Source organism: Phallusia mammillata, chromosome 1 (genome assembly GCF_965637545.1).
Source record: "Phallusia mammillata chromosome 1, kaPhaMamm4.hap1.1, whole genome shotgun sequence".
Classification (NCBI taxonomy): Eukaryota; Metazoa; Chordata; class Ascidiacea; order Phlebobranchia; family Ascidiidae; genus Phallusia; species Phallusia mammillata.
The window spans coordinates 164,699-190,891 of record NC_137252.1 but is presented as its reverse complement, the minus strand read 5'-3'; the positions used below and the strand labels follow the sequence as shown (position 1 = coordinate 190,891).

General features: G+C 40.8%; 3 protein-coding genes across 4 annotated transcripts in view; 1 reads left to right on the top strand and 2 right to left on the bottom strand.

The window, feature by feature from the left end:
• Positions 1-117: 117 nt before the first annotated feature.
• On the top strand, positions 118-11,477 carry LOC145213360 (KICSTOR complex protein SZT2-like). The gene is made up of 3 exons (XM_080081606.1): positions 118-225; positions 297-379; positions 454-11,477. The coding sequence occupies exons 2-3, from the start codon at positions 311-313 to the stop codon at positions 10,993-10,995; spliced, it is 10,611 nt and encodes a 3,536-aa protein (XP_079937732.1). The 5' UTR covers positions 118-225; positions 297-310; the 3' UTR covers positions 10,996-11,477.
• Positions 11,476-13,399, bottom strand: LOC145213420 (copper chaperone for superoxide dismutase-like). The gene is made up of 2 exons (XM_080081686.1): positions 13,224-13,399; positions 11,476-13,144 (listed from the first exon to the last, which is right to left on the bottom strand). The coding sequence occupies exon 2, from the start codon at positions 13,077-13,079 to the stop codon at positions 12,288-12,290; it is 792 nt and encodes a 263-aa protein (XP_079937812.1). The 5' UTR covers positions 13,080-13,144; positions 13,224-13,399; the 3' UTR covers positions 11,476-12,287.
• A 684-nt stretch (positions 13,400-14,083) lies between these two features.
• Positions 14,084-26,193, bottom strand: part of LOC145213366 (acetyl-CoA carboxylase-like) — a 34,683-nt gene continuing 22,573 nt past the window's right edge. For both annotated transcript variants that reach the window (XM_080081619.1, XM_080081615.1), the window contains exons 29-45: positions 25,890-26,023; positions 25,294-25,519; positions 24,720-24,947; positions 24,300-24,374; positions 21,909-22,067; positions 21,269-21,421; positions 20,854-21,012; positions 20,531-20,659; positions 19,828-20,092; positions 19,040-19,251; positions 18,427-18,541; positions 17,900-18,044; positions 16,852-16,997; positions 16,428-16,582; positions 15,799-15,969; positions 15,061-15,195; positions 14,084-14,805 (exon numbers count right to left, since the gene is read on the bottom strand). In XM_080081619.1, coding sequence (XP_079937745.1) covers positions 14,683-14,805; positions 15,061-15,195; positions 15,799-15,969; positions 16,428-16,582; positions 16,852-16,997; positions 17,900-18,044; positions 18,427-18,541; positions 19,040-19,251; positions 19,828-20,092; positions 20,531-20,659; positions 20,854-21,012; positions 21,269-21,421; positions 21,909-22,067; positions 24,300-24,374; positions 24,720-24,947; positions 25,294-25,519; positions 25,890-26,023 — 2,730 coding nt within the window. In that variant the 3' untranslated portion in view covers positions 14,084-14,682. The remainder of the gene's footprint in view (positions 14,806-15,060; positions 15,196-15,798; positions 15,970-16,427; positions 16,583-16,851; positions 16,998-17,899; positions 18,045-18,426; positions 18,542-19,039; positions 19,252-19,827; positions 20,093-20,530; positions 20,660-20,853; positions 21,013-21,268; positions 21,422-21,908; positions 22,068-24,299; positions 24,375-24,719; positions 24,948-25,293; positions 25,520-25,889; positions 26,024-26,193) is intronic.

The following is a 26,193-nucleotide window of genomic DNA, read 5'->3' as shown; positions in this document are numbered from 1 at the left end:
TGAGTATTCACAGGCCATGCCTTTAATGTTTTGCTTTCATTGGTAAAAATGATCAGTTTGCATTTTTGCAAGCTTGTTACCAATTCCCTGTTAAACACAAAACTTTTTTTTCCTTTAGAAAAATTATTCTCTTTTTAGACCTTGTATATGGGTCTGTGTTGCTTCAATTGTTTAATTTCTGCATCAACTGATGATAAAACTACACAAAATCAGTTAAAACAGCAGGTAAGCATTTTTGTCAGTTGTGTTCAAATCAGTTTTGCTTTAGCTAAATATATTTGTATTACCTTTCAAAGCGACAGAAGGAAATATGGAAGGAAAGAGAAAAAGTGCTGATTTACAAAACACAACCATAAATATTTCTCATCAATCATCTCTGGTTAGTTGTTATTTGCATTTATGTCATTTGTGTTCAAAAATAATTCATTATTCATCGAAACCTTGTATTTGCAGTCACCCAAAACTGATGCAACACCAACTGCAAACTATGCCCGAAAAGTTTATATCCAGCTCAACAAGGAATTCCGAGTTTCAAGAAATATTCGGTTAATGTGGTATTTGGATCACCTCAACTCACAGGTTTCCGTTCCAAATGATAACGACAGCACAATTGAGACTACAGGACTGCAGGTTCTCTCAATCATTGATAGCGACATGACATCAAGTGATCAACCGTGTATGATGACCACAGACACCAGATTAGCATTTATATCTGGTGGATACAAGTTTGTTTTTGCATTGGATCTGTCCGCATCAGTTTTACGAGTTGACACTTTCCAGCAATGTGTGATGGTTGAGACGATACTTCTCAATCTGGAAGAGTGCTTGATGTCACTCATCCAGCCATTCATCGTGCCAGGAACCTCTTGTCCACAGCAGCCCTCAATTTTCATTACATTATTTGTTCAGTGGAGGGGAACCACAAGTGTTGAAGGGCATCAGAAGGTCATTATACAGGGTTGTCGGTTGAGTGAGTCATCAGTTCAACACATCATGTCGTTAGCAAAGAAAGTTATTTACTCCATAAAATACTCTGCAGAGGGGATGACCAGTGCTGGCATGGCAAGACCACAGCAATACGACAATACTCTCATCACAATACTAGACACAGCTTTACTTGCCTTGCAGCTTCTTCCTCCAAACACAAGTTCTGGCATTATTGTTTTTACTGACGGTGTAATTGGAGAACCTATTCCTGTATTGCTGGACAACATATTAGGTAAATGCCAAACTTTGACCACTGCATGTTCATTTGTCCATGTTAACCCCTCAAGTTTTCCTTTGTGCAACTTTGGCTGTGTGTCTCATACCGAACTGATGCAGTTTGTCGCTCAATCAACAAAGGGAAAATATATCAACACATTTCAAGCACCCAGTAATCAGTCGCACTGTCTCAACATGTATCAGGAATCTCTAATGCTGTGGACATTTCAAGCTGATGAAAATGACAACTATGTTACAGTGCAAGACCACACAGCTTGGCGAAGTTCCCATCGAAGCACATGCTCTGTGTTTGAGCTCCGCAATTTGTCCCCTGAACAAAGAGATGTCCCAGCGCTGATGAGTCGAAAGCATGGTGAAAAATCTCTGCGTGTGTCGTTGCCCACCGTCGTTGGTTCTCGACTTCGAGAGGGTTACAGCATCAAACAGGTTTTATTTCCGAAAAATATGATCGAAGTTCGCTTGGAGCTATGTTGGTGGAAGAATCACACCACTGTGGAGTACAGGGTTTCAGCACCGTGGCCCTTAAGCAAGAAATCATGCAAAGTTGAAGTACACATTGCTGGTACTTATGAGTTCCTGTTTGATATCAGTAGAGGAAAACTAGTTGAACGGTGGACTCGGTCCCGAAAACAGGTCACACAGAGATTTGTCATATTTATTCGCAATCTACAGCAAGCAGACCACATGCTTCAAAACCTTGCAAATTTTAACAGCGATCCTGTGTACTACTTTGTATCGGATGTTTTGTCCCAAGCACAAAGTTTATTCTATCTACCTCCAAATTCGAGTGAGTTTGTCCTGTCTGCACAAGCAGAAACAACTCCGAGTTTGTTTTCATCTTATTGGAAACCTGTTCTGTCCTTGGATGTTTCCATTTGGCAGAAATGGCTGCATGTCCACTATATCCAGGTGATTCTGAAACACGACAACCCTTTACCCAAACACTTGCACTCTTCATCCAGTGACGGTCGATATCATACAGTTCAGTGCCAGGTGGCATTTGCCCAGTTGCTGACTCTGCTGAGAGAATGGTGTTCTTTTGTGCTTCTGGAAGGCCACACTTATGTCAAGCTGATATTTGAAGGCAGCAGCACTGAAAAGCCGATGTATTTCTTTATAGTGCGAGTGTGGAACAAGTCACCTGCTGTGATATTGAAAGTTGCCTTCTTTCTCGGTGTCCCTGGAGAAGTTCGCAAACAACAGGTTGACGAGTTACGTGAACGGGTTTCAGCATTAGCTACTGGAGGAACGGCAAGCGTGAAAAGAGTTCGTCATTCGAGTTCTAGAATCTCACCTGGCATTCGGACTAAACACTTATCGGACAAGCGCACCAGTGTGGTTCTTATGAGCAAGCCCTTGGATAAACTGCTGGTTCAATACAACCAACTGCCAAGAGATTATCTTCACATTTCCCAGAGTACCAATCATCTGGTTCAGAATCATCAGCCAATCAGTGACAACACAAAGAAGTTGCATGAGTTGCAATGCTATTTGGCTCGAAAGCGTTATGTGTGGTCTGTCACCAGTAACACTGACACTCCCGTCGCCATGGAAATAGCAGAGAGTCTACCCAATCTGCTCATGAAACTTCGAATGGCTGAAGGCTACAACATTGCAAACTCCACAAGCGGTGTCCTCACACTTGCACGCGAGTTTCCACTTGCCTCAATGTTCAACATATCGGACGACAACAAACAGGAAAGTTTGCGCAACTGTCTTGTTCAGTGTGTGTTGTTTCCACCCAAGATCAGGGCAACAGACACTTCCGTGAGCACAAATGAGTCGGATGAGGATGAAGATGAGATTTCAACTAAACCAAAAGAAATTCTTCTTGCCATGGAGATTTGGATCGAACCACAGCATGGCATGATCACTCAACCTCAATTTTCATCTCGTTTCAGCTCAAGCAGCACAGGAAGCTCTAGTAGCATGAAACTCATGCATGCCGACCTAACACCTGGGATTCCTTACTACGAAGGTTTGGACTGCTACCAGATTTCACCAGCAATAGCACAGAAGGACACATCATGGATCAGCACAGTTATTACACTGGAGCACTTGCAACTAATGTGTAAAAATGATAACATGGCAACCACCTTTCCACAACTGGCAGATAACTACACAAGTATGAAGGAATCCGCACAAGATGTTTCATTCAGCAATGACACACTAATATCTGATGACCTCAGCGATAAAGGTTCAGTTTCCAAACTCGAAGAGCAGTTGTTTGATCAGGTGCAAGGATTTGAACTTGACAGCAACATCACAGTTTTTCCATGCATGTTTAATTTTATCGGACTGCTGGACCAAAGTCCAAGGACAAAGCTGCACTTCATGACACTTCAGCAAACGTTAAAAGATGAGCAGGGACCAAATGAAGTGTTGTTTTCACATCTGCACCATTCCATTGAAAGAATCTGTGATTGTGAGGTCAACTTATCATCATCAGATCAATTTGGAATCAACAAACACATCCTGGCAACTGAAAACTCGGGCAATGCAGAAAATGTTGAAGCCAACAAAAGTGAGCTCTCAAGACGATGGTGTTGCTATCTAAAGGTTGGAGATAGTGGCCAAGTTCTAATTATTCTCCTGCCTGCATCATATGCTGACTTCCGAAATATTTTTGGTGTGTGTGTTGATTCCAAACCCCAGGAACGAAGCAACAGCTCAAGTGCTGTAACTATAACAGACCACGAAAACCTTCTTACACCATCATTTACCATCCCAGGGAGTCCAGCAGGCACAGATGAAAAACATATTGATGGTGGAAATTCACATAGAATTGCTCGTCGAATATCGATCAAGCGACAAGCTTCAATGACCGAAACATACAGACTGGAGGATAAAGCGGCAGAAAAGTCGCTGCAACAACGCACGTTTACAGTTTATGTCTACAACTGCTCGATGGGAATGCTCGTCAGTTCAGCTTTGCAGAGCGTACACACGCAGAGGAAGATCAAGTGGCAAGAATCGGTGCAGGATCACCGCTTCTACACACTCGATAATGGTGAAAATGGTGTTGTTTACCAAACCTTGTCACCTAAAGACTTCAGTGAAATGGGAAGGAGTTTCCAGGCCTCACATAGCATCGATGCCTCTGATGAAGTGTTTCCACTTGTGTCCCGAGAAAATGACCAAGTAAACAACATCTGCATGCAAATTGTTGATGGTTACCGACAAAGCTTTGTATCGGGAGTTTTCGAGGGAGTTCAAACCGACAGTGAACAGATTGTGAGCACCGAAGATCTACAAATTGCAACTGACTCAATTTGCCAAGAGTTTGTGGAGGAAATTGACATCACAGATTTTATGCTTCTCAATTCACCACAGGTTGCAGAGTTCAAGAGTCAGCACCTGACGCCATCATCACTGTCAGGTTTCAAACAACAGATTGGTGACACAGAGCTGGATGACATTGAAGATATTTGCAAAGACGCAGTTTTGCCGAAGAAAGAACCACAACCTCCCCCTGAATCGGTTCCATTGATCAGGGAGTCTTCTCCTGTTAACCTACATCCTTCTGACTCAGTAAATTCTGTTGAAAGCAGCCAAGATGGACAAAATGTTGACAATTACATAACAATACCACACCAAAAGGAAAGTGCTTTCACATCAGTCAGACAGCGGCACAGAATTTCAGAGTGTGAGCGGCATTTGTCTGAAAGTACAAGCTCGGATGATGAGGCTTTTGAGAGTAGAAAGAAGAAGGCTCAATCTCATCAGCGTGAGCGACAAATCACTCATACACTGCCAGTGAAACAAGTGGACCTAAAAAAGAATATGTCAGGCACAATGCAAAGTGGGTGGAAAAACTTACCAAGCATTCCTCTTTCTGTTCTGGGAAAATCTCACTCAAGGCATTTGTCAGGATCAAATGAGCAACTGGAAAAATATTTCAACAATGTCCTGAAGAAATACTGCAGGGCTATTCCAACGTTGCCAGATGTTTACTATGCAGTGAACAACTCTGGCCAGGCATTCACATCTGCTACCCATACCTCAATTAGTCAGTACGACAGTGAAAATGATGCGGTGCAGTTTACACACAAACACGGTGTGTCAGATGTATCTGATGCCGTCTATGACCACCCAGGCTCGATTCACGCTGATGACAATGCATCGATTTCTTCTGCCTCAGGAACATACAGTGCTCCATTGTTTATGTGTATGACCTGCACCGTTAGAGACAAGAGCAGTGGAAATCATGGCACTTTGCCAGTAATAGCGCTTCCCACAAACCTCGGAACTGTTTTAGATTCATTTGAAAACCCATGTGAAAATGTTAATCTGTCAGACCTGAAAATCACGCTGGATTTGATTTGGTTATTTCTCCCCACCCACAGTGATAGCAACGGTGCAACGAAGTTGGATGTTGCACATCGCTTATCCTACTCTGAACACGACATTAGCATTTCTGATTTTCCCCCGGAATGTCTGCCTTGTGTTGCTGGAGTAAAGAAGAGCATTTCCTGGCTCTTGGAAGATGAGATCATGTCTTCACTGAGGACATGTGAGCCGATAAACACTCTCACACTGGAAAAGGCTACACATCATATTGAAAAGAAGAAATCCAGCAATTGCATCATGGAAACGGTCCCATTGCAGTTCATACTTGGTCTTGATAGCAGCAAGGCTTTGTTTTCGATTGAATTTGAGAGGTTCCGCTTTGAAAAGTACAAGTTGAAGAAAGAGGATCAATACTACTATCTCAGCATTGAAAGGGAAAATACATCATTTCTACCCATCAGATTTAGCACAGAACCGATTGACTTTAAGTTGGTTGAGCCAGACACTGGGACAGTTACACCTCAGCCGACAGCATCCAACCAAATGTGGTCAACCCCGATTGTCAGCCAGTGTTCAGCATCTTCCAGCAAAGCAGACAGCAACTCTCAAATGAAACATGGTCGTCAGAGTTGTGTTTCACTTTACCAACAAGACCAACTTCCTCCAGCCGAGAATAAGATCCACAAAGCTGCTTCATCCGTCGAACTCTCGAACTGTATTCTTCCTGCAAGGCGATCATCATCTGTTACTAATGTCCATGTTGAGTCAAGTTGGAAATATGGGAAGCCAAACAGGTTGGGGCAAAACAAACCGACGCCGCTCCAAATAAACAGTTCCACCTCAAACTTTCACCAACCCCTGCATGCTTCCTTAAGTGGAGGAAAGGAACACCACTCTCCATTATTCATTGGCAAAAGCAACGCAATGTCTATGCCTGGGACACCAGCCAATAATAATGACAACATCTACTTCAACTTTTTATCCGGCACAAACAAACTTGGGATCGACAACGCTTCGTTTCCAGGCCCAACAACTTCTTCGAGAGATCCAATTTTCAGTCCTGTGTCTGACTCTTCACCTAGGCAATATAGTCAGAACAGTTTGATTGCATCAGGTTATGAGGGCGAGGTCAGTGACACAGAGGATGAGGAATATTATCAGCAGATGATCCAGGAAGCCAACAGTCAACTGCCCAACTTCTGGCTCATCGTGCAAATCAAGGATGACTGTGCAAATATTTACTTCCATCGCCGTGGCAGTGCAAGAGTGTTGAAATCTCTAAAGATGGAACAGAACAATGTGATGCAGATAATCAAAGCCAACTTGCACTCGGCGTGTCGAGCAGTAAACCAGATCCTACTGTTGAAAAAACTCCATGAAAGTCACTTGTGCCACCAACTTTTAGTGGAAGAGCCAGCTGAAGACATCTGGAAGAGGGACGAATACTCTTCTGTTTATCAAACAACCACCATTGACGAATATGGCACTTCAGAAGAGGTTACTGATCACGGTGAATATTTAGCTGCAAACATGAATTTTCGACCAGGATACTTTGAATGCCGTTGCGTGCTGCAGCAATTCATCTTCCTGCATCATCGCATCACAGGAACAGTGTCTGGATCTTCCTTAACATCAAAGGCACCATCCGCCATGACAACTATCCGATCTTTTCTGAAAAACTTCGCTGTGGTCAACCAGAAAAACATGTTTGTTTTCCAGATGGAGGACAACACGATATTTTACTGCAGAATGGAGATGGAGGTTCGGAAGAGTGAACCAAGCAGTCGGCGCTCCTCTCTGGTGACCTCTAGTGCAGGTTTAGACACAACACCTGTGTCGGTGAGGGAATCAAAAGAAAGCCTGGTGTCAGTGGCAGATAATGACCCAAAACTTTGCATTCAGTGGTATGGGGTGCATGAGCTTACTTCACAACACCTGGAGGAACTCACTAAGGTCAAGGAGAGCATTGAAAGAAAAATGGACGAAGCAGTTTTGGAATATATCACCTTGATGTTGACCAGAAACAAGATGTTTAAACTTTCTCCTGCTGATGTGTCTTTGATCCAACCACGACTTGATTGTCAGTCTTCACAACCGACACCAAAACAGCCAGACAACATTTTATTGTTTGGTGTTTGTGGCTCACTTGTCAATGAACTGACCAACGCTAGCTTTTTGTATTACTTGGATCAAAACCTACTTCAATTTGTGATCATGCCCAGATACACTGATCCTAACAACACTGCAGGATTCTTCTTATCCTACCAGCTGCAAGGACATAGTGGGTCAAGTATTTTAAACGACATTAGTGGTAACAAAGCACCAGGCAGCATTTACCTTTACAATGGATCCACTGAAAAGGGCCGAATGGGCCAAGGAATTGCCTGCATATTTCTGGACATGGAATGTTCACAATCCAGGGTCAACTTGTTCAAGTCCAAGGTCGAAATGAAAACAGAAAATCTAAAGTCAAAATGTGAAGTCATTGAGGACGTGGAAAATATTTCAGACACAGAAACATCTGTTGTCAAGTTTTATGTTTGGACAAGGGGAAGCATAAAACTGGACGGTCTCACACAGAAACTTCTTTCAGCTATACAGAGTGCACTGTGTGATCTTGTTATGGAAAATCTATCACAAATTCCACTGTTTGAGCCCACTCCAACAAAAAAATCTGCAGCTGTGTTGAATTATTCTGACCCAGATTGTACAGAAAGCAGCACAGGTAAAATACTAAGTGTGTTGCAATCGAGATCAACCACTAAAACTGTTGACCAGCAACCCAGCAAAACTGTGCCTCCCAAACAACAGGGTCATTTGTCAGAAGCTTACCACACTATACTGCCTGATTGGCTTCACTACATGAAGTCCAATGCATGTATTTCTGTGTCTGAACTAACATTAAACTTACACAGCAGGTCGTGTAAGCTGCACTGCACACAAAATCTGCTAAAAATTTTCCGTAGCCAGATTACCCACCCAGAAATTTTCCTGTTTTCGAAACCAGCCAGCTCATTAGTATGGACTCATCACACCGGACTAGGTTTCGAGCAAGAAGTTCCTGGAAAACACTTGGAAATGATAATTTGTTCTGAAAATATGTGGAAAAGAACTGTCGGTCGCCAAAGTGAACAAAATCGTCCAAACTTAAGCAGTATCCAGAGATTTCCCTCTCATGATATAAGCGACAAACCTGAAAAGAGCCCATGTCCTCAACATTCTCTTATTGCTTCATCTTCATTTATTCCCCGACATCATTTTGTTTACACGCTGTCCAAATCTCCCACCACAGTCACAGTGTATTTGTACAACATCGCTGGCGACAAAACTGCTTCCATTCACAAAACTCTGAAACAGTGTGCTGCGTTTCACAATGCCAGACATACTATGATGCAAGGGATTACTTTTCAAAAGCTCGGACTTTTCAACTACAAGAACCAAAGTGCTGAGGTTTCTGGGTTTACAGTTGACGTTTTATCTCGATATTCTTCTCTTCCTGTCCCTGAAAAGAAACAAAAGCCAACTTTCGCTGATCGCTTCTTTGATGACCACTACCTCGATTGCCAACCAGTTTGTCCAATAAACGAACGTGAAACCAGCTCCAAGGATAAAGCATCACTGTATGGTCAACAGTGTTATAACATTGCCCGGTTAAAATATAAGCGAAGTGAGGAAAAGATGCATTTGAAAAATCTTTTTGCCAAGTTTCGCAAAACTGCAGCAAATGTATCAATAGTTTCAGGCCCAACACTTTCGATTCTCATGTCGCATGCAAGGCTTCTATTTGCACAATGTGCCCCAATTCTGTTGAGTTGTAAAGCACAGAAGAGGTTTCTTGCTATTTATTCTGGTCACAAACGCAAAGCTCGAACCATTTCAGGATCGAAGCCGGAAAAGTTGACAAGACGGAGTTCGTTTCTCGACAGCTACAGACGAAAATCTGGGGACTCGCTGAGTAAGATCACAACAGAGAAGGAAGAAGAGCATGATACTCCTGATTTTAATGAGGAACAGCTGATGAACACATTTTACCAGTGCTATTTTAACCACTGGAAGGGCTTTGTGCATTTACAAACTGACATATCGAGAGCAGCGAAGTTAAGCATACCACCAACCCAGTATTTGTATCGTGCCATGCCTGGTGGTATTGTGGTAATAACTTTCTTGTTCCACGACGACCTTTTCGATGTTAAGTTGTATGGAGTTGATATGCCGCACATGTCGTATGATGGCAGTCGACCTGATAACGTGAAGTTGCACGTCAACTTCCTCAATTCTTGTGAGAAGTTTAAAGAGTGCTTGAATGTTCATGCCATCAGTTTGGATCTTCAGTTAGCAGAAGTGCAGTTGTTGATAAATGACAAAGTATCATCTCTTTATACAGGATGCTCTCAGACTGATATACTACAAGCATTAGCAGATTGTTACGAGCCTTTAGTTCATCCGCTCTCGCACCATATACTGTGTGGAAATGTGACAGTTCCCTGCCCCAATGTTTCACACAAGGACATGTTTAGTTTCATCACAAACCACTCTGAAGACATGGACTTGAAAGTGTTTTATTCAAACTGCAAATCCCTCACTACACCGAGGGCTATGCTTTGCTCCACCGCCTCACTTTGTGACCAGCACGCAAGCAATTGTTCAGAGGTTGATCACAGAAATAAGAATATCTGTGTTGTTTTCACTTCATCTGCTTCAAGCAATACCAGAGCCCTTGTTATGGATTACTACATCCTCTTTACAGAAAAAGCCATACAGCCCACTATGGCAAATACTCCACGAAATTCAAGTTCGTCTCTGGATAGGAAGAAACATGGACGTAGGTTTTCTGAAGTGACAGGAATAGCCCAAAGTTTGGCGACATTTCACCGGGAAAAACTTGATTTAAGTTCAGTGGTGTTTAACAGCACTGACAAAGCGGAAAGCCACCAGGCTTCATGTTTTGTGAAATGTGAGCAGCAGCGAACCGAAAAGTGTCTTGCTGAGTTATGTGCCAGTGCAGGAACCGAGTGCTATCGTCATCAGCTCTGGAACAGACTCGTGCAATCTTGCAAGGAGAAGAACTACAGCAATTCCTTATCATGGGAAGAATTTGACAAACTGCAAAACCTTATGTGGATTGTTTCTGCTTCCAAAATTGATCCAAAAGTTGTAAAACTTTTAAATTCACGTAAGGGAAGTGTTAAGTATGGAATCAAACTCCACAAAAGACTTCTAAAGGCATTTCCAAAGTCCTCTGCATCTTTTGTGTCTGGAGACAGTAACGTGAACACTGTGTGTATTTTGAACTCTGATAATTTTCACGTTATGGTGACGGTGCATGTTAACATGGCCATGAAGAGGGTTAGCATCAACATGGTGAGGCCAGTCACCACAGCACGTGACATTCCTGATAGTTCAGTTGACTCTGTTGCAATGAAACTTTTGCAGGAAGTTTTAAATGAAGCCTACCTTGATTTTTGGTCTGTTTGGTGGTGATTCATCTGTGTTGTATGTATTCTATGCTACTAACAGTTGCCTTTTAAGCAGATTGATTATGTGGTAACGAGAGTTTTTGACAAACTTCAAATGGAATTTATTTACATGAACAACTTGAAATGAGAAACAAGACATTGTGCTTGCTTTAAATCCTGTTTATTTAACCAATTCTCAATCTATGTCAGTTGCTCATTTTCTATGTTATAAAACTCATCAAATTAAATCGTGCTCAGCATCTGAACTAGAATGCAAGATTGTAACAAATTTGAATAGTTGGTGTTTATTGTGCTGCCAATTTGCCTCGTACATTTCTTTGTGGGTAAATGTAGCAACTATTGTGCTCTCTTTTATCCATGTTTCAATTGTAATTATCTTCATGTTGTTATTCCACAATTTTCATTTTTTCTTTTCTGGTGCTGTGTTAATGACAGTAAACTTTGTGACCATTCCTCTGCCAGCATAAATTACACTATTTCACAATTGTTATGGAATTCCTTTTAATTAGGACACAGGTTAGTCATGGTGGTTCAACACAGTATTGCTAAAATGTATGGTAATATACACTACAACGATAGAAACATATATGCAAGATTGCAAGAAAAAAATATACAAAAAGGCCAGATTTGAAGCAGAAGTATCTTGGGTGCTGATATAATCTTGCTTGGGTGCTGCTGGATTTAAAATACATTTTGTTGATCCAAGTTTTGTAAAAATTGAGTTTAATTTGGTTACGGTAATATACATTGATAGAAATATACACAGGATTACAAGAAGAAACAACACAAAAATGTTTTAAATTGCCAGTTTTGATTTAAAGTAAAATAATCCACCCACCAGTCAATATGTAGATTTGTTGGGTGTTTGAATTACATTTCTGGTGATTCAAAGAAAGTTTTGTAAGACGTACAGTTTATCATTTGCATAGTAAATTATCGGTGGTACTAAATACCGCATGTGGCCGCATGTGGCCGCATGTGACCGCATGTGACCGCATGTGACCGCATGGTATACCGCATGTGACCGCATGTTATCACACGGCAGGAATCTGTGAAGGACTTAAATATGCTTTTACCAAAAAATAATTTTGCGGACTTTTGAAAGCGCTGACGGTTAGAGCTATTAGGGTTGGGTGAAGGTTTGAAATTAAAATCAATCTAGAATCTGGTCTATTTTACCCCTAATGGGGCTGGAATTCTTACATTTCACATAACATGGTGTATTTTAAGAGGAATCACATGCGGTCACATGCGGTATTTAGTGCCACCCGTAAATTATTGAGGATATGTTCAAAGCTACAACTTTTGCATGAACTGCGATCTTTCTACTCCAGCAGCCGGGACATTTCTTTCGTCCCACAAAACTATTCCGTCACACGCACAAACCCTCTTAACATTTTGCATAAGCCCAGCAGATCGTGCAACAATGCCACATGCAAGGCCTTGACCAGAATTGCCATGCTGTTTAGATGAATCATATTGACCTTGCCCAAGGTCATCTGCCTTCTCATGAACAACCATTGACCTTCCAATTATATCCCACACCTTAACCTGGTCATCCACAAACCGAAACACAGACCTCCCATTTTTCTCAGCTGAAATGTTACCGAGGTCACCGACATGTCTTTCAGACTTGTTTCTTCCACCATGTTGCCTTCCATGAGGGTTGTAATGCTCACCACAGTTAACACACCCATTCGAAAGATCTCCAAACTCATGGATATTTAAACCATGTTCTCCGGGGGACAAACCATCCAAAGTCCCTTCAAAAAGACAATTTTGTTCGTCGAGTTGAAGCATTCTGACAACTCCTCTCACTTTTGTTCCACTAATTTCAGCAACTGCTGCACCGAGGTGTTTTCCTCCAACACTTGAACCTAATCCCATCAAAGCTGCTCGCTTTCCAGTGCTTTCGATGGTTTCTTGAATATTTTGGAAAGGTTTGTTTGTTTCGACCAAAACCATTTGTTTATCCAAGTCAATATCCAAAACCTTTACAGACTTTTCCTTCAGTACCTTCGTAATTGAATCGGAACAAGCTTCGCACGACATTTCCACAGCGAACTCCATTTGAATATTCACACTCATGGTTATCTGTGTCTGCTTTTGACCCAAAGCGGGTTTAAGTTTAAAACATTCAACTATTTATTTGCCTGGAAAATAAAACACAAAAGTAAACAGTACTCAACATTCAAGGGCAAAAGGTAAACACATTTTTGTTCTTTAACTGACCTTATATTCAGTGGTGGGATTCAAATTTTTTGTCATCCCGTTCTATCACAAAAAAGTCATATTTTTTAGCCGGTTCTGTTACAAAAAGTCCATTGACAGTAACCAGTAATGCTAACCGGTTCGCTGATCTCATAAACTTTCGTGAGACGGTTATGTAGAACCGGTTCGAACCGGCTAAATCCCACCACGGCTTACATCTAAAAAACAAACAATAACAATCTGCATCCATGTGGAAAACTGTTTGTCAAGTCATATTTTTGCAGAATATGCTGCGTAATCATTTCAAACTGTGACAGCGCTCCTAGTGATAGTTTTTTTTTCAATTTTAGCATCTTGAAAATTTAAAATTACGCGAGTCTTTTTCGCAGCTGGAAATTGTGACATCCGGATTAAAACTATTTTTTTACCAGCTAAGATAAATCCATTCATACTGGGATCAGCCCTGAAGCGGCGATGCAGACCAGAGATTACGGCATACTCATAATAAAGTATAACACGCCAGGCCCATTGAAGACGTTATACCGAATCAGCTGGTCTCCCAAGCATTCACCACCATATGGGCAAGGCATAGGCTACAAACATCTAGCCAGCGGTGGGATTCGAACCCTCGACAGGAGTCTTTTCGGCACTTGCCCTCGAAAAACTGAGCTACACAGGCTTATTGGTGAACTATTTTCTCTGTGATTCTCTGTTTTTGTACCAAAGATAAACTGAAACACAATCTGTCTCGACATGATAATTAATTTCTTTAAACGCTGGATGTTAGAATAGGCTTAACATTACTTGTCTCTGTAGAAACACAAACTCAACTAAACTTGCTGTGGTTTTGCTATTCTGTGCTCGTTAGGTAACAAACTCGGTTTCGCATTCCAGGATTTAGTTTGCCACAGGCAATATAGATCAAGCGATTACATCAACACAAGGTAGGCATCATACATTTCCACAAGCAGCAGAAACAATCAAGGCGGCGTTTTCACACAAAATCAAGGCTTGCGCTTCAGTGCCGACGGGAATGTTGGTAAGGCGCTCGATTCTTCCACACAAAATTGCTACAAACTTCACAACACAGAGTTTTTGCGGCAATCAGATGTTTCAGCGTCACTAGGGGGCGGTCATTCGCTAAAACTTATATCATTCAATACATTATAGCGGATTTAACAAAAATGCGAGTTCCAGTTTTCAGTGTTTGGCGTCACAGTGGGGTCGCCAACGCCGTTTTCAGGGGCACGGCTATGGCTGCTTATAGGCTAGAGCGGACGTATATAGGGACTGTGGAACGTACGTACCGGGGCTACAGTTGCGAAAATTGCATAAAAGCGAGCGGTGGGCATGAATTAGATGGACTTCCAATACAAAGAGCGCAGTGCATAGAAACAATACACAAATAAATTCGATTGAGAAGTTCGAAATCGACGGGAACAAACTAAAAGTGCAACAAATGTTTGAAAGTTTGAACTTATTATGTTTCTAGCGATTCTAGAATTTTCACGGCTTCCTTTCGCTGTTCCGGGCTGAGGCTCTGAGCGAGTTGGACCATCGAGTGGAGAGCGATGTCGGGGCTGGTTTGCGATAAATGGCGGATCTGAAAATATTCCAGTTGGTTATCGACAGTCTGAGTGAGATTCTGATATTTAAATGTGTTAGTTGGAATATTTTGTGTTTGTTACAAAGTCCAGGTTAAGTTTGTTACACACTTCGGAGGTTACAGTCATACGGGTGTCGTTGGTGGAAAAACTTTAGAATTTATTCTCAAAATAAAATGGAACACGAAAACACATTGTTAACCTTGATGGTGGTCATCGCTAACTTTAGATATTTTGCAAACTTTGAAAGTTACCTGCTGCGAAATCGAGTCTCGTTGTAAGATCTTTATGTTCTCCTCTAGAATTGACGATCCGGTTTTGTTTTTGGATGAATTAAGTTGGAGTGAAAGCCAATCAGCGACAGCTTTGTTGTCTTCCCACAGATGAGCCTGAACGAATAAGAGGTTCAAGAATTAAACGTTGCCAACTTTGAATATCTAAATGTACAACACACAAGCCAAACAGAGAACTGCACAAAACTTAAAAAATTATCACAAAACTTCGACCTTTAATCTAACATCTGAAAAAAATGTTACAACAAAACTTGGTGTATAAGATTAAACGGAATTAGAAAGCAGCTCAACTAAGAACGAAATTTCCATTAAAGCATAAAGCGTCATTGTTTCCAATATAAGCTATTGCTGCCAGGCATGATATAAACTTTAAAGAGCTCTTCAGGCAAATGTCTTTATATTTCGACGTTTCGACGTCCTACACGGGTCGTCTTCATCAGGGTAAATAACACTGAATGTATACAGTGCACCATACACAAAGGAAAAGGAACTGAACGCAACCATGTCACAACGCAACGAAAACACCGCGCGATAACGACTGATTTTGCCTCTGACTTGTAAAGTAGTAGTTTTTTTCATAAGGGCATTTTATTTTGCAATGTTTTAACTGCGACGAAAAATCGCATGCTTCAAATGTCCCATTTAATTTCACCACAGTTTACGCCTGGACGTATCACTCATAGGATTATACCAACCCACCTTTACAGTGCCGAGGTCCTCAACAAACCAGCGTCGTAACATGGCGTCGATCTGTCCGTTCGTCAAATCCTTGTTGATCCCAATACATCGTTTCTTCACGTCATCTTGCAGAAGCAAACGTCGAAGTCGCCAATAAACGAAACTTCGACTCGTTTTCCACTGCAAGATTCCCTGGGAGAAGAAAATAAAGTTGCAGTTCATGAATCCGCAGTTTGTAAGACTGGATTCGCATTGACTAAAAAAAATTATTGAACCTCTGCGGGAACTTTATGCCATGGTGTCGATTTTGTCGGTTTAAAGTGGCATTACAGAGCTAAAATTTCCTCCCGTGGCGCACTTCTTAGGTAAACATAACAAAAATTGTTCAAATAATGTTAATTTTCAATTTTATTTTGGTGGGTAGAAATGCATTTAATTACCAATAACAAAAGCATGACCTTTGAAACGTCATACATACAAATTAATCCAACATGTTGCAACGATCAACGCAAACAGTTTCCACACGTTTGTAATATTAAATCATGTTTTTACTGATCCAAGTTTCGTGCGAATTATAGAAATACGTGGCAAGATTCGAACCCGCAACCTTCAGCTTACAATCTGACGACAGTTAACAACACACAGCTTACCGAGATGCATCCCTTCGCCAGCATTCCACCCGGTGTGTCGTGCAAGTCTGCGAACTCTACCGCCACCTGGTGGTAGACCGGTTCCAAATAATCTTCGCGTTCTTTCAATTTATTGTTCAACGTTTTTCGTTCGGCTTCACTGAGTTCCTCGTTTTCTGCGAACAATAGATTGTAAAAAAACGAGTGTAACTGATGTTGCCTTCATATCACTGATGATGGGATGAGCATTTGCCAAAACGTTTGAACAATAAAGCATGTCGCTTTTTACACCTATTTGGGCCGTTAGTTACAGCATTAAACTTATGAACAGATCCGGTATGGTGTTCCAAAGAGATTTTCATTTACAAAACTGTCGCCATGGCAACCCGCACAAGCTCGTATTTGTAGCTGTTGTATATTATGCGTGAAATTAATTTCTACTCACCGAGTTTGGATGAAATACCGGCGTATTCCTGATCGCAGCGTTTCATGGTTTTAATCAAATCCTTCCGGCGGAATTTGATTTCCACAGTAGCTTCCGGCTCAAGTACGCCACCTCGCGACTCTTGGTCGGCGTACAATTCCATGTGTCTGCGCAACAATAGAAGTGGAATAAAATAAAGCGCCGTAGCCAGGCAATGGAACAAACAATGTGACGTCACAAGGTCAAAAACATACGTCACAGACATTTATTCTCCAGAAGACAAACTAAATTCACATAAGAAACCCTAAATTTTCATTATGTCATGACAAAACGCATTTTCTTGTGTGGTGGGAATATTACATGAACCTGTGGATTATTGCAGAATGCCAGGCAGGTGCTTTGCAGGTGTTTCAAGTACCTATACACAGCAGGAATGGCAAACATTGCTCACACCACGTCATAAGGTTACCTCAGGTCAACAGATGGCGTGATCGTCACAATAGCTATTGTGGCGTCACCTGGAATTTGCGCGCCAGGTATTCATTGTTTTAAGTTTTACAGGCACATGCGGTTTACGCCTTTGCCGTTGAGAAATGCAGGTTGCATTGCTGTCAATGTTGACATTTCGTTTCAGGCTATTAATATTTAGGTATTTTTAATATTTTGGTAATATTTCCTTTATCGCAGTTTGTAACATTGGTAAAAAATGTTAAAGTGTATTTTTCGTGGTTTTAGTTTAAAGTTGTGATTTCGAAATGTTGCTTGAAACTTTTCCAGTAAGTTGTGTGAGGTCAATTTCGCTTTTACAATTCTACTCCTTTTCCTCCACCTTATACCGCACATATACGTGGGCCAGTGGTGGGATTCAGCCGGTTCGCACCGGTTCTATAGAACCGTCTCATGAAGTTTTATGAGATCAGCAAACCGGTTAGCATTACTGGTGACTGTCAATGGACTTTTTGTAACAGAACCGGTTGAAAAGTATGACTTTTGTGATAGAACCGGCTGACAAAAAATTTGAATCCCACCACTGATTACATTAGATTAAGTGGATTAGATTTAAACTCACGTTGAATTGATGGTTGGGTCGACCACCACCCATGCCCCGCCCCTTAACTCGGCATGCGGTGGAATGTAAACAATCACAGGTTGGCGATATTTCCGTAAAGCGTCCACAATGTAGGAGCCGAACTTCAACACTTCGTCATACATGTCTGGAAAATAAAACTGAATTATAAAAAAACATAACTCGATATAAACCAGTGGTTCCCAACTAAGGGGGGAATTTATGTCACAATTTTAATTTTTTACTGGTCGTCTGTGCTATGTGTTATTTGCCACATATGAGCTAAGAAAAAAGAAAATTTCTGTTCTATGAATTACATTAAACTGTTGATGTAAACGATATTGTAGCAAACTAAATTTGTGGGGGGGGATTAGATTTGAATATCGACCAAAAGGGTGAACAGGACGAAAAAGGTTGGGAACCACTGTAATATACCATTAGCGAGGCAACAAATATTATCCGAAGTTTTTCAAACCGAACCTCAGTATAGTTTAACACAAAATATTGTTACAAAGTGTTTTTTTTTTCACCTTTCATTCCGCCCGAAAATCCCCTCCAGTTTGCGAACATGATTAGGGGAAGTCCCTCTCTGTCGAAGTCGAGGATCGCTTGGGCGGTTTTGTAAGCGGAATCCGGATACCAAACCTGAAGCAAAAATAAATATATGAGTTATTTCATAAATTTCAATGCTTAGTTTTGTGCTTGTGTCATAATTTTTGTCAATTTCCATTATTGATTATTATCAATTTGACAATTTATAAAGTCCAAGCTTAATATTAAAATTCGCCTAATTCGTACAAATCTCGAGGTACAAATGATTTGTAATGTGGTAGCTGGTAGGGCTTTAGCCAATGGTGGGATTCAATTTTTTGTTAGTCGGTTCTATCACAAAAATCATATTTTTCAGCCGGTTCTAATACAAAAAGTCCATTGACAGTAACCAGTAATGCTGACCGGTTCGCTGATCTCATAAAATTTCGTGAGACGGTTCTATGGAACCGGTGCGAACCGCCTGAATTCCACCACTGGCTTTAACTAATCAACATCGGTAAATCCGGATCTTAATCCGGACAATTTATTTGGTCAAAACGGTTCCAAATTAACCGATGTTTACTGTAATTTCTTCCACAGCCCGCTCATCACCTGTCCAGCTCTATGCACAGTTTTCTCTTCACTTTCCATATCGGCGGGATCAGCAGGCACATCCACATCAACTGTGCGGGTTTCCACCGCGACCACGCCCACAGGAACGCCCCCTAATCGTGCGCGACCAACCACGACCGTGTTCGCCCAACCGTGAAGTATCTCGTCGAAAGAATCGCGGTCGAAAAACCCTCCAAGCCATTCGTCGTTTTCTGTTCGATAAAATCAGGTTACATAAAATTATACTACCTGGCCAGAGTTGTTAGTCGGGCCGGGTTCGTGCTTGGGTTTTTTCAAAAACAACGGGCTTGATTCGGGCCTGACTTTACAATCTGTGTCAGTATTTTTTTTGAGGGCATGTAACTAGCAGTTGCTGGACCTGACCTAATGCCAAACAGCCCTGGAACGACTTGTGCAAGACCAATTGTTTATTGTGTTTGTTGTCTTGGTCTTTCCTGGGGTTTCAATGTATAGGACTGTCAATCAAACGTTCGGGTTTAAACGGGATTCCCAAAAACGAATCGGGTCGGGTTGTGTTTCGGGTTACAATTTCAGGTCCGTTTACAATTCTGTACCTGAGTGCGGCGATGTCTTAAGGTTCAAACGCTAAAACCATATTTCCAACTTGTTACATAAGCATTTTTATCCAACACATAAAAGAAAAATTGCTTCAAAAAAACGTTTGTTCATATTTGGAAGCACATTAGATGACACTGTAAGCTAGAAGCGGGTTTACAAACCAACTTCGTTCTGCAAACCGTTAAATTCGTTTTTTTGTGGCCACTCACCGTTCGTTGCCCCTGCCAACATATGCCTGGGGTCGTAGCTGGCCTTGGAAGGACTGAACCTGACTTCTCTATCTACAGGATCTCGGTTTGACGGGAGTATTGGAAGTGGCGAGTTTCTGGTGGCAGGAATATATGAAAGCCACCTCAATATAACGAGGATCCCTTCATAATCCCATGTTACTGTGCTGTGCGAAACTCCGTTGTTGAACATGATCTGGATCCCACCAAGCTGGTTGTTCGAGTTGTACACCTCCCGTCCAAGAACCTGGAGCAATGAACGGTTACGTTATAGCATTACTTTGTTTTTTTACCAGTTACATTAAATCAGGGGTCGGCAACCCATGGCACGCATGAAAAGGTTGGCATGCGAGGTGGTTTTCCACGGCACACCAACCGATTTGCGTGTTTATATTGGAGTAACAATTTAACCTGTTACACTGCTTGTTTATAGTTTTTATCATGCCATTGTCTTAAAATTCAGCCTTACATTCACAAAACACTCTGCTTTCTCTTTATTAGTGATGTCAGATGGCACGAACCACTACTATTTAGAAAAACGTTGGCACGCGAGGTCATTAACACATGCAAACAACAGTTGAATTGACACGCGTCGTTGAGCAACATTTATTCGTTTGCCCCAAGTTACAACAGTTGGTTTCATCTAAATGTTCCACTCAAACATCTGTTAATATATTCCACCCACCTTGTTGAGAGCTTGATGTCCGGTCAATATAATGTAGGAGTTATCAACCTGCACAACCCGCTGTCCCAACCTGACCAAGTAAGCACCGATCCCCACTGCCCGACATGTCACCAGCGATATCGTCACTACCTATGACGTAAAACATATGTAACGTCACGATTTTGCAAACATTAAAACTGGCAGTATTCGAAAACTGGAATCAGTTATAACTTGTTTTTTTATAAAATTTATATAAACTCCTTTTTTCAAATGTATAAATCCCAAAACATTAATCAGTTATAACTTGTTGAGAAAAAAAATTATTTCACAATTTTTTTTCCAACCTCGTCATAGGCGAGTGACGTTTCCCCGGCAATCGTTCCGCTCCATCGGAGACACCTCGAGCCCAGAGCTTCGTCTTTCCCGATAATATCGATAATTTTGTATCGCGATTCTCCCCCCTCCTCGATATGCTCGGCCACCACCGAGTTTAACGCACTCAACTGTGACGAAAATGGTTCAGTTGTTGAAACAAATTTCGTGTTCAGAGATTATTTGATACTTTATACAAGTTAGGACAGGAAACTATTACAAAAAGGGTTTATTTACAAAAAAACGCTTTCAGTTTTTGTATATTATAAGGGCAACATCAGGATAATTTTCGAAACAGGCGCGTAACAGCAACATACGATGTTTACAACAGTTTACTAACCCTGTCGGGAAACACTGAGCAATCTTGTAGTGGTGGCGTTAATGTACCTTTTTAAAGTCGTGAGGAGTGAGGTAAATATATTTGAATCCTTTCTGCGTGTTGTTCGGGTCGTGCCAAGCCACTCGGAACAAGTGACGTAACTCCTCCGCTAATCCAATGCGAGCACCGCTATTTGCCGACAGGTAGATGCGGGGAATACCCTGTGTCGGAAACAAATATGTGTCACTTTTTAAGTCAAAGATGAAACACTAAGTTAAATGTGAGATAACAAGTTATTTGGTCGCGACTCGATACTTTCTTCAAGTGCAAGATAACAGACGTAGTTTAGTTGACAAACGGTTTAACTGGCAGTCTAAACACCTGCACTGATGATGACAACAGAGATTGTTGAAACGTCCGCACAGTGCATTCTATATACACCAGTACTTTGGCAGTTATGTTTATGATTGAGTTACTTTAATTACTAACTCCGTGTATAGTGTTTTTAAGCATAATGGTTTTACACTTTCGTTTGTTGTGCTTGGCTGATTTTATTCATCTTTTGTTTTATCCTGTGACTCTGTAGTAACTGAAGATGCAAGTTAGACGAAATATGATCCAAGTAAATTCATTGTCTCATTCTGTTGCTTGGAAACCATTTCTTATTCTCCGCTAATTTAGTTGTACTGTTCCGTCACAAACAATCACCTCTTGTCTTGCGAGTTCAGACGCGCGCTGATACAAGAGATCCTCCTCAGGTCCGAATGATCCGATGTTGCAGGTGATGTCGTTTGCGATGCAGATGATTTTCCTCCCATCCGGATACTCGGGAGTATGAAGAGTCATCTTCCACGCCACCATCCCGATCTGTGAGGAATACAAGTGGTTAAATATGGGGACATGTTAAACGTGCTTGCGTTCCATTCGTTTTTCCTTTGTTTATCGTGCACTGTGCTAGTTGCATTCAGTGTTATTTACCCTGATGAAAGCGGCCTGTATAGGACGTCGAAACGTCGGAATAAAAATACATTTGTCAGAAGAACTTTATAAACTTAATATTAAGTTGGGTTTGGGTAGAGTTCTGCAACTGACCTGACACTTTGCTATCGATTGGCGGAACTGAAAACAATTATTTAAAAGTTCATGAAAAACTTTAGGGCATTCGTCCTTGAGAATTTAAAATATATACTAGAAGAGTGGCTTTCTGATATACTTCCATTTTATATATTCTATACGATATTTACCAATTTACTATACACATCATTTGATCTACACATATGATTGTTTTTGTAAACAAAAACTAATGGGTCCCCACACGCATGTTTGTGCGGATTTACGGTAAACAAATGTTGCGGTGATTTTTACATTCTTAAGGACAAATTTTTAGAAAGCATTAACCCAACAATAAAAAAAATTGTTCGTATTCTTTTTGCACTATTCATGTAATTACAAAAACATTAAAAAAACGTAACAAAGACTTAAATCTAATCTCTTGCTTTAACCCAGATATAGTCCTCCAAGGTCGGGCAATTTTTTTTAGAAAGCTGTAACAGTTGTGTTACAGACACTTTAAATTAAAAAGCAATTTGCTACAAGTGTATACATAACAAATTGTTTTTCATTTAACTTTGTTTCGCAAAATGAGTACCATTGACCTGTAGTAACCTCTCAGGGTGCACACGCCAAACGACTGTTTGACCTTTTGACACCGTTTTCAATAGCACGCCGTCATTCGTGTGCAACAATACTGTTAAGCCTAATTTATACATGCCTTGAGTATTGACTCCTAAATTGATTGTTAAAAAAACGCTACGTTATGAAGAAAGTTCTGAGCTGTGTTTGTAATACCGACTAGTTGACCTTAAGTAACCCGTGATCATGCGGCGGCCAACCTGACAGCGAGCATTTAAAAAAACATTTATTTGGCAAAAAAGTCAAGTTAATTTTTTCATCTTAACTTTTATTAACAAAGTTTTTCTTGACATATACAAAACCGAAGCACGGTTATTAGGCTTAAATCACGTCATAGGTGTAAAACCTTCGCCAAAACTAAAAATGTGAGTGATAACTTAATAAAACGACATAGCATTGCTGTGCAAAACAGCTGATTTCTAATCACTGAAACGATGTCTCGTAAAACGTCTGTCCGACGTCAAGCTGAGCCCTCCCGCTATCGTAAACCAGTGAGTTACTCTCTTGGTACTTCTGCCTACAGTGTCTTTCTTGACCAAACGAGCGTTAGACACATTTACGTTTCGGGGGCCTGCGGGTGAATCTCTGGGTCATACGGGGTCAAAATTCACATGGACCATCTTTAGACCAATATCTGTAATGTGTATAAAATTGAAAAAGTTTGAAGCATTCTTTCGTGACCAAAACGTGGGAACAAATCCTCGCTAAAAATTTCACGTTTTGGGGTGCTGTGGGTGAACCGAGGGATCAAACGGGGTCAAAATTCACATGGACCATCTTTAGACCAATATCTGTAATGTGTGTAAATTTGAAAAAGTTTGAACCATTCTTTCTTGACCAAAACGTGGGAACAAATCCGCGCTAAAAATTTCACGTTTTGGGGGGCTGTGGGTGAACCGAGGGTTCAAACGGGGTCAAAATTCACATGGACCATCTTTAGACCAATATCTGTAATGTGTGTAAATTTGAAAAAGTTTGAAGCATTCTTTCGTGACCAAAACGTGGGAACAAATCCGCGTTAGACGGAAAAAAAGAAAAAAAGAAATAAAGAAAAAAAGAAAAAAAGAAAAAAAGAAAAAAAGAAAAAAAGAAAAAAAGAAAAAAGAAAAAAAAAATACGGACAAAAACAATATGTGTCCCCTTCAGGGAAGGGGACCCATAATTATTCGCCTTTGCAGCATTGGCATCAGGAAGCAAGTGTAAAAACTGGGTAAAATACATGAAATTGGTTGCACGATGGAAGCGTACTATTCGCCCTACTTAAGGTTTAAGGTACAAGTATTTAAAAAGCCAGAAACTTTAAATTGTAAGGATTTTTACACTTATTCCGAGCCAGTAGCGGTACAAACGTATAAAATTACACGGTTTAGGAAATTTTCAACTTGTGCGATGAAACTTGTTTCTCACCTCGTTTTCCCCGGGTTGTCTGTTCATATTCGCCAGCTGACCCTGACTGTTTAGAACTAATTCCTCGGTTGAAATCTGAAAGGCAAGAAATAACGAAATTGCGAGATGTTCTTTGCATAAAAACCAAACAATGGATTTGTAGTACCAACTCATAAATGCGCAATTTTAGCGTTTGTATGTGGAAAGAATGAAACATTTTTATCGCGCTTCGTATATATTAGTAACCGGGAGCCTAGGCTAACATTGTGATTGTTTCTTTTAAATATTTTCCACATACCATAATAAGAAAGCCCCAAGCCTTACTTACGAAGAGTGTCACGAACACGGGCAATAGTGGTTACTGGTTATGTATAACTCGGGAGCCGCATACGCGTTGAAATTTCAACAGTTTCTTCAACAAAAATGCAAAACGTAACTTACAAGAGTGTCAGGGATCGCAATCCCCCAATCCCCTTTGGTGGCGAAAGCTTTCCAAATATCAGACAGAGATTGTTTGATCATCTCGGGGAAGTCGTACACATAAGTCGTGTTCAGGCTGTGGGCTTTAAACCGCTTCGCTTGTAGAAGGTCCTTGGTTACGTATGGAGTGCTGATGAGCATCCCGTTCAATGGGCCCGGTCGACTCGTGTTGTAAGCTTGGAACATCGTCTGGTGGAAACAATGGATAAAAATGAAGGAAACTTAATAGACGTAAAAAGCGACATGCTTTATTGTTCAAATGTTTCGGCAAACGCTCATGCCATCGTCAGTGATGTAAATTTATTGCAGGTTCTTTGACAACGTTTTTTATTTGATGATGAAAATAACGGCCCGAACAGACGTAAAAAGCGACGTTCAAACGTTTTGGCGAATGCTTATGTCATCATCAGTGGTATAAAGTTTTTTTGTCCGCCTATTTGGGTCGTTATTTTCATCATTAAACTTATGAACAGATATTACATTCGAATGCAGGAAATATTATTTGGATGTTTCTGTCAAGTCTTGTTGAACTTACTTGGCCCGTTGCATTGGTGACTTCCTTGTAAATGCTGATGTCAAGATAATATCCAGAATCCTTTGTGAGAAAAATCCTGAACGGCAATGGATCACCGTCGTCTGTGAGTCTCACGTTAACTTTGATCTCAGCTTGTAAAACTCTCAACTTCCAGAGTCGGCTTCCGTAGCGAAGAACCATCGATCTGATGTTTTCCTCCAGTTTCAGCGGATCAATCATCACATTTCTGCACACAAACATCACATGAATAGTCACAAGATCACATCACATGAATAATCACAACATCACATGAATAGTCACAAGATCACATCACATGAATAATCACAAGATCACATGAATAGTCACAAGATCACACCACATGAATATTCACAACATTACATGAATAGTCACAAGATCACATCACATGAATATTCACAACATCATATCATATGAATATTCACAACACCATATCACATGAATATTTATAATATCATATCACATGAATATTCACAACATCATCACACATGAATTTTCACAACTTCAGATCACATGAATATCCACAAGATCACATCACATTATTATATCTTGTACTGCGGCTTGAACCGGTGTTAACTTACGGTACGAAATTCATGAAGATGTGATTGCAATCAATCCTGGTGTTTTCTGTGGCAGAGAATGCGACCTCAAGTTCGTCCATTGCTTCAAGTAGAAGTCTCTCAGCTTCGTTGTGAAGAAACTCAAACGACGCTTCCTAATCACAACAAAGTGAAGCGATTGAAAAATGAGCAAGGTTGGTTAAATTTAGCGTTAAGGGCATCAGGGAATAAATGCATCATCACAAACGCAATGTATAATGTAGTTCAAGTTCAACTACAAATCATTATCAGGACAAGCATAATGTGAACACGAATCCGGTAAACC

Excerpts from the sequence above, each read along its gene's own strand:
- LOC145213420 (XM_080081686.1), bottom strand. The coding sequence starts at position 13,079 with ATGAGTGTGAATATTCAAATGGAGTTCGCTGTGGAAATGTCGTGCGAA.
- LOC145213360 (XM_080081606.1), top strand. The coding sequence starts at position 311 with ATGGAAGGAAAGAGAAAAAGTGCTGATTTACAAAACACAACCATAAAT. Across the intron at positions 380-453 it reads TTTCTCATCAATCATCTCTG|TCACCCAAAACTGATGCAAC; the intron begins GTTAGTTGTTAT and ends TTGTATTTGCAG.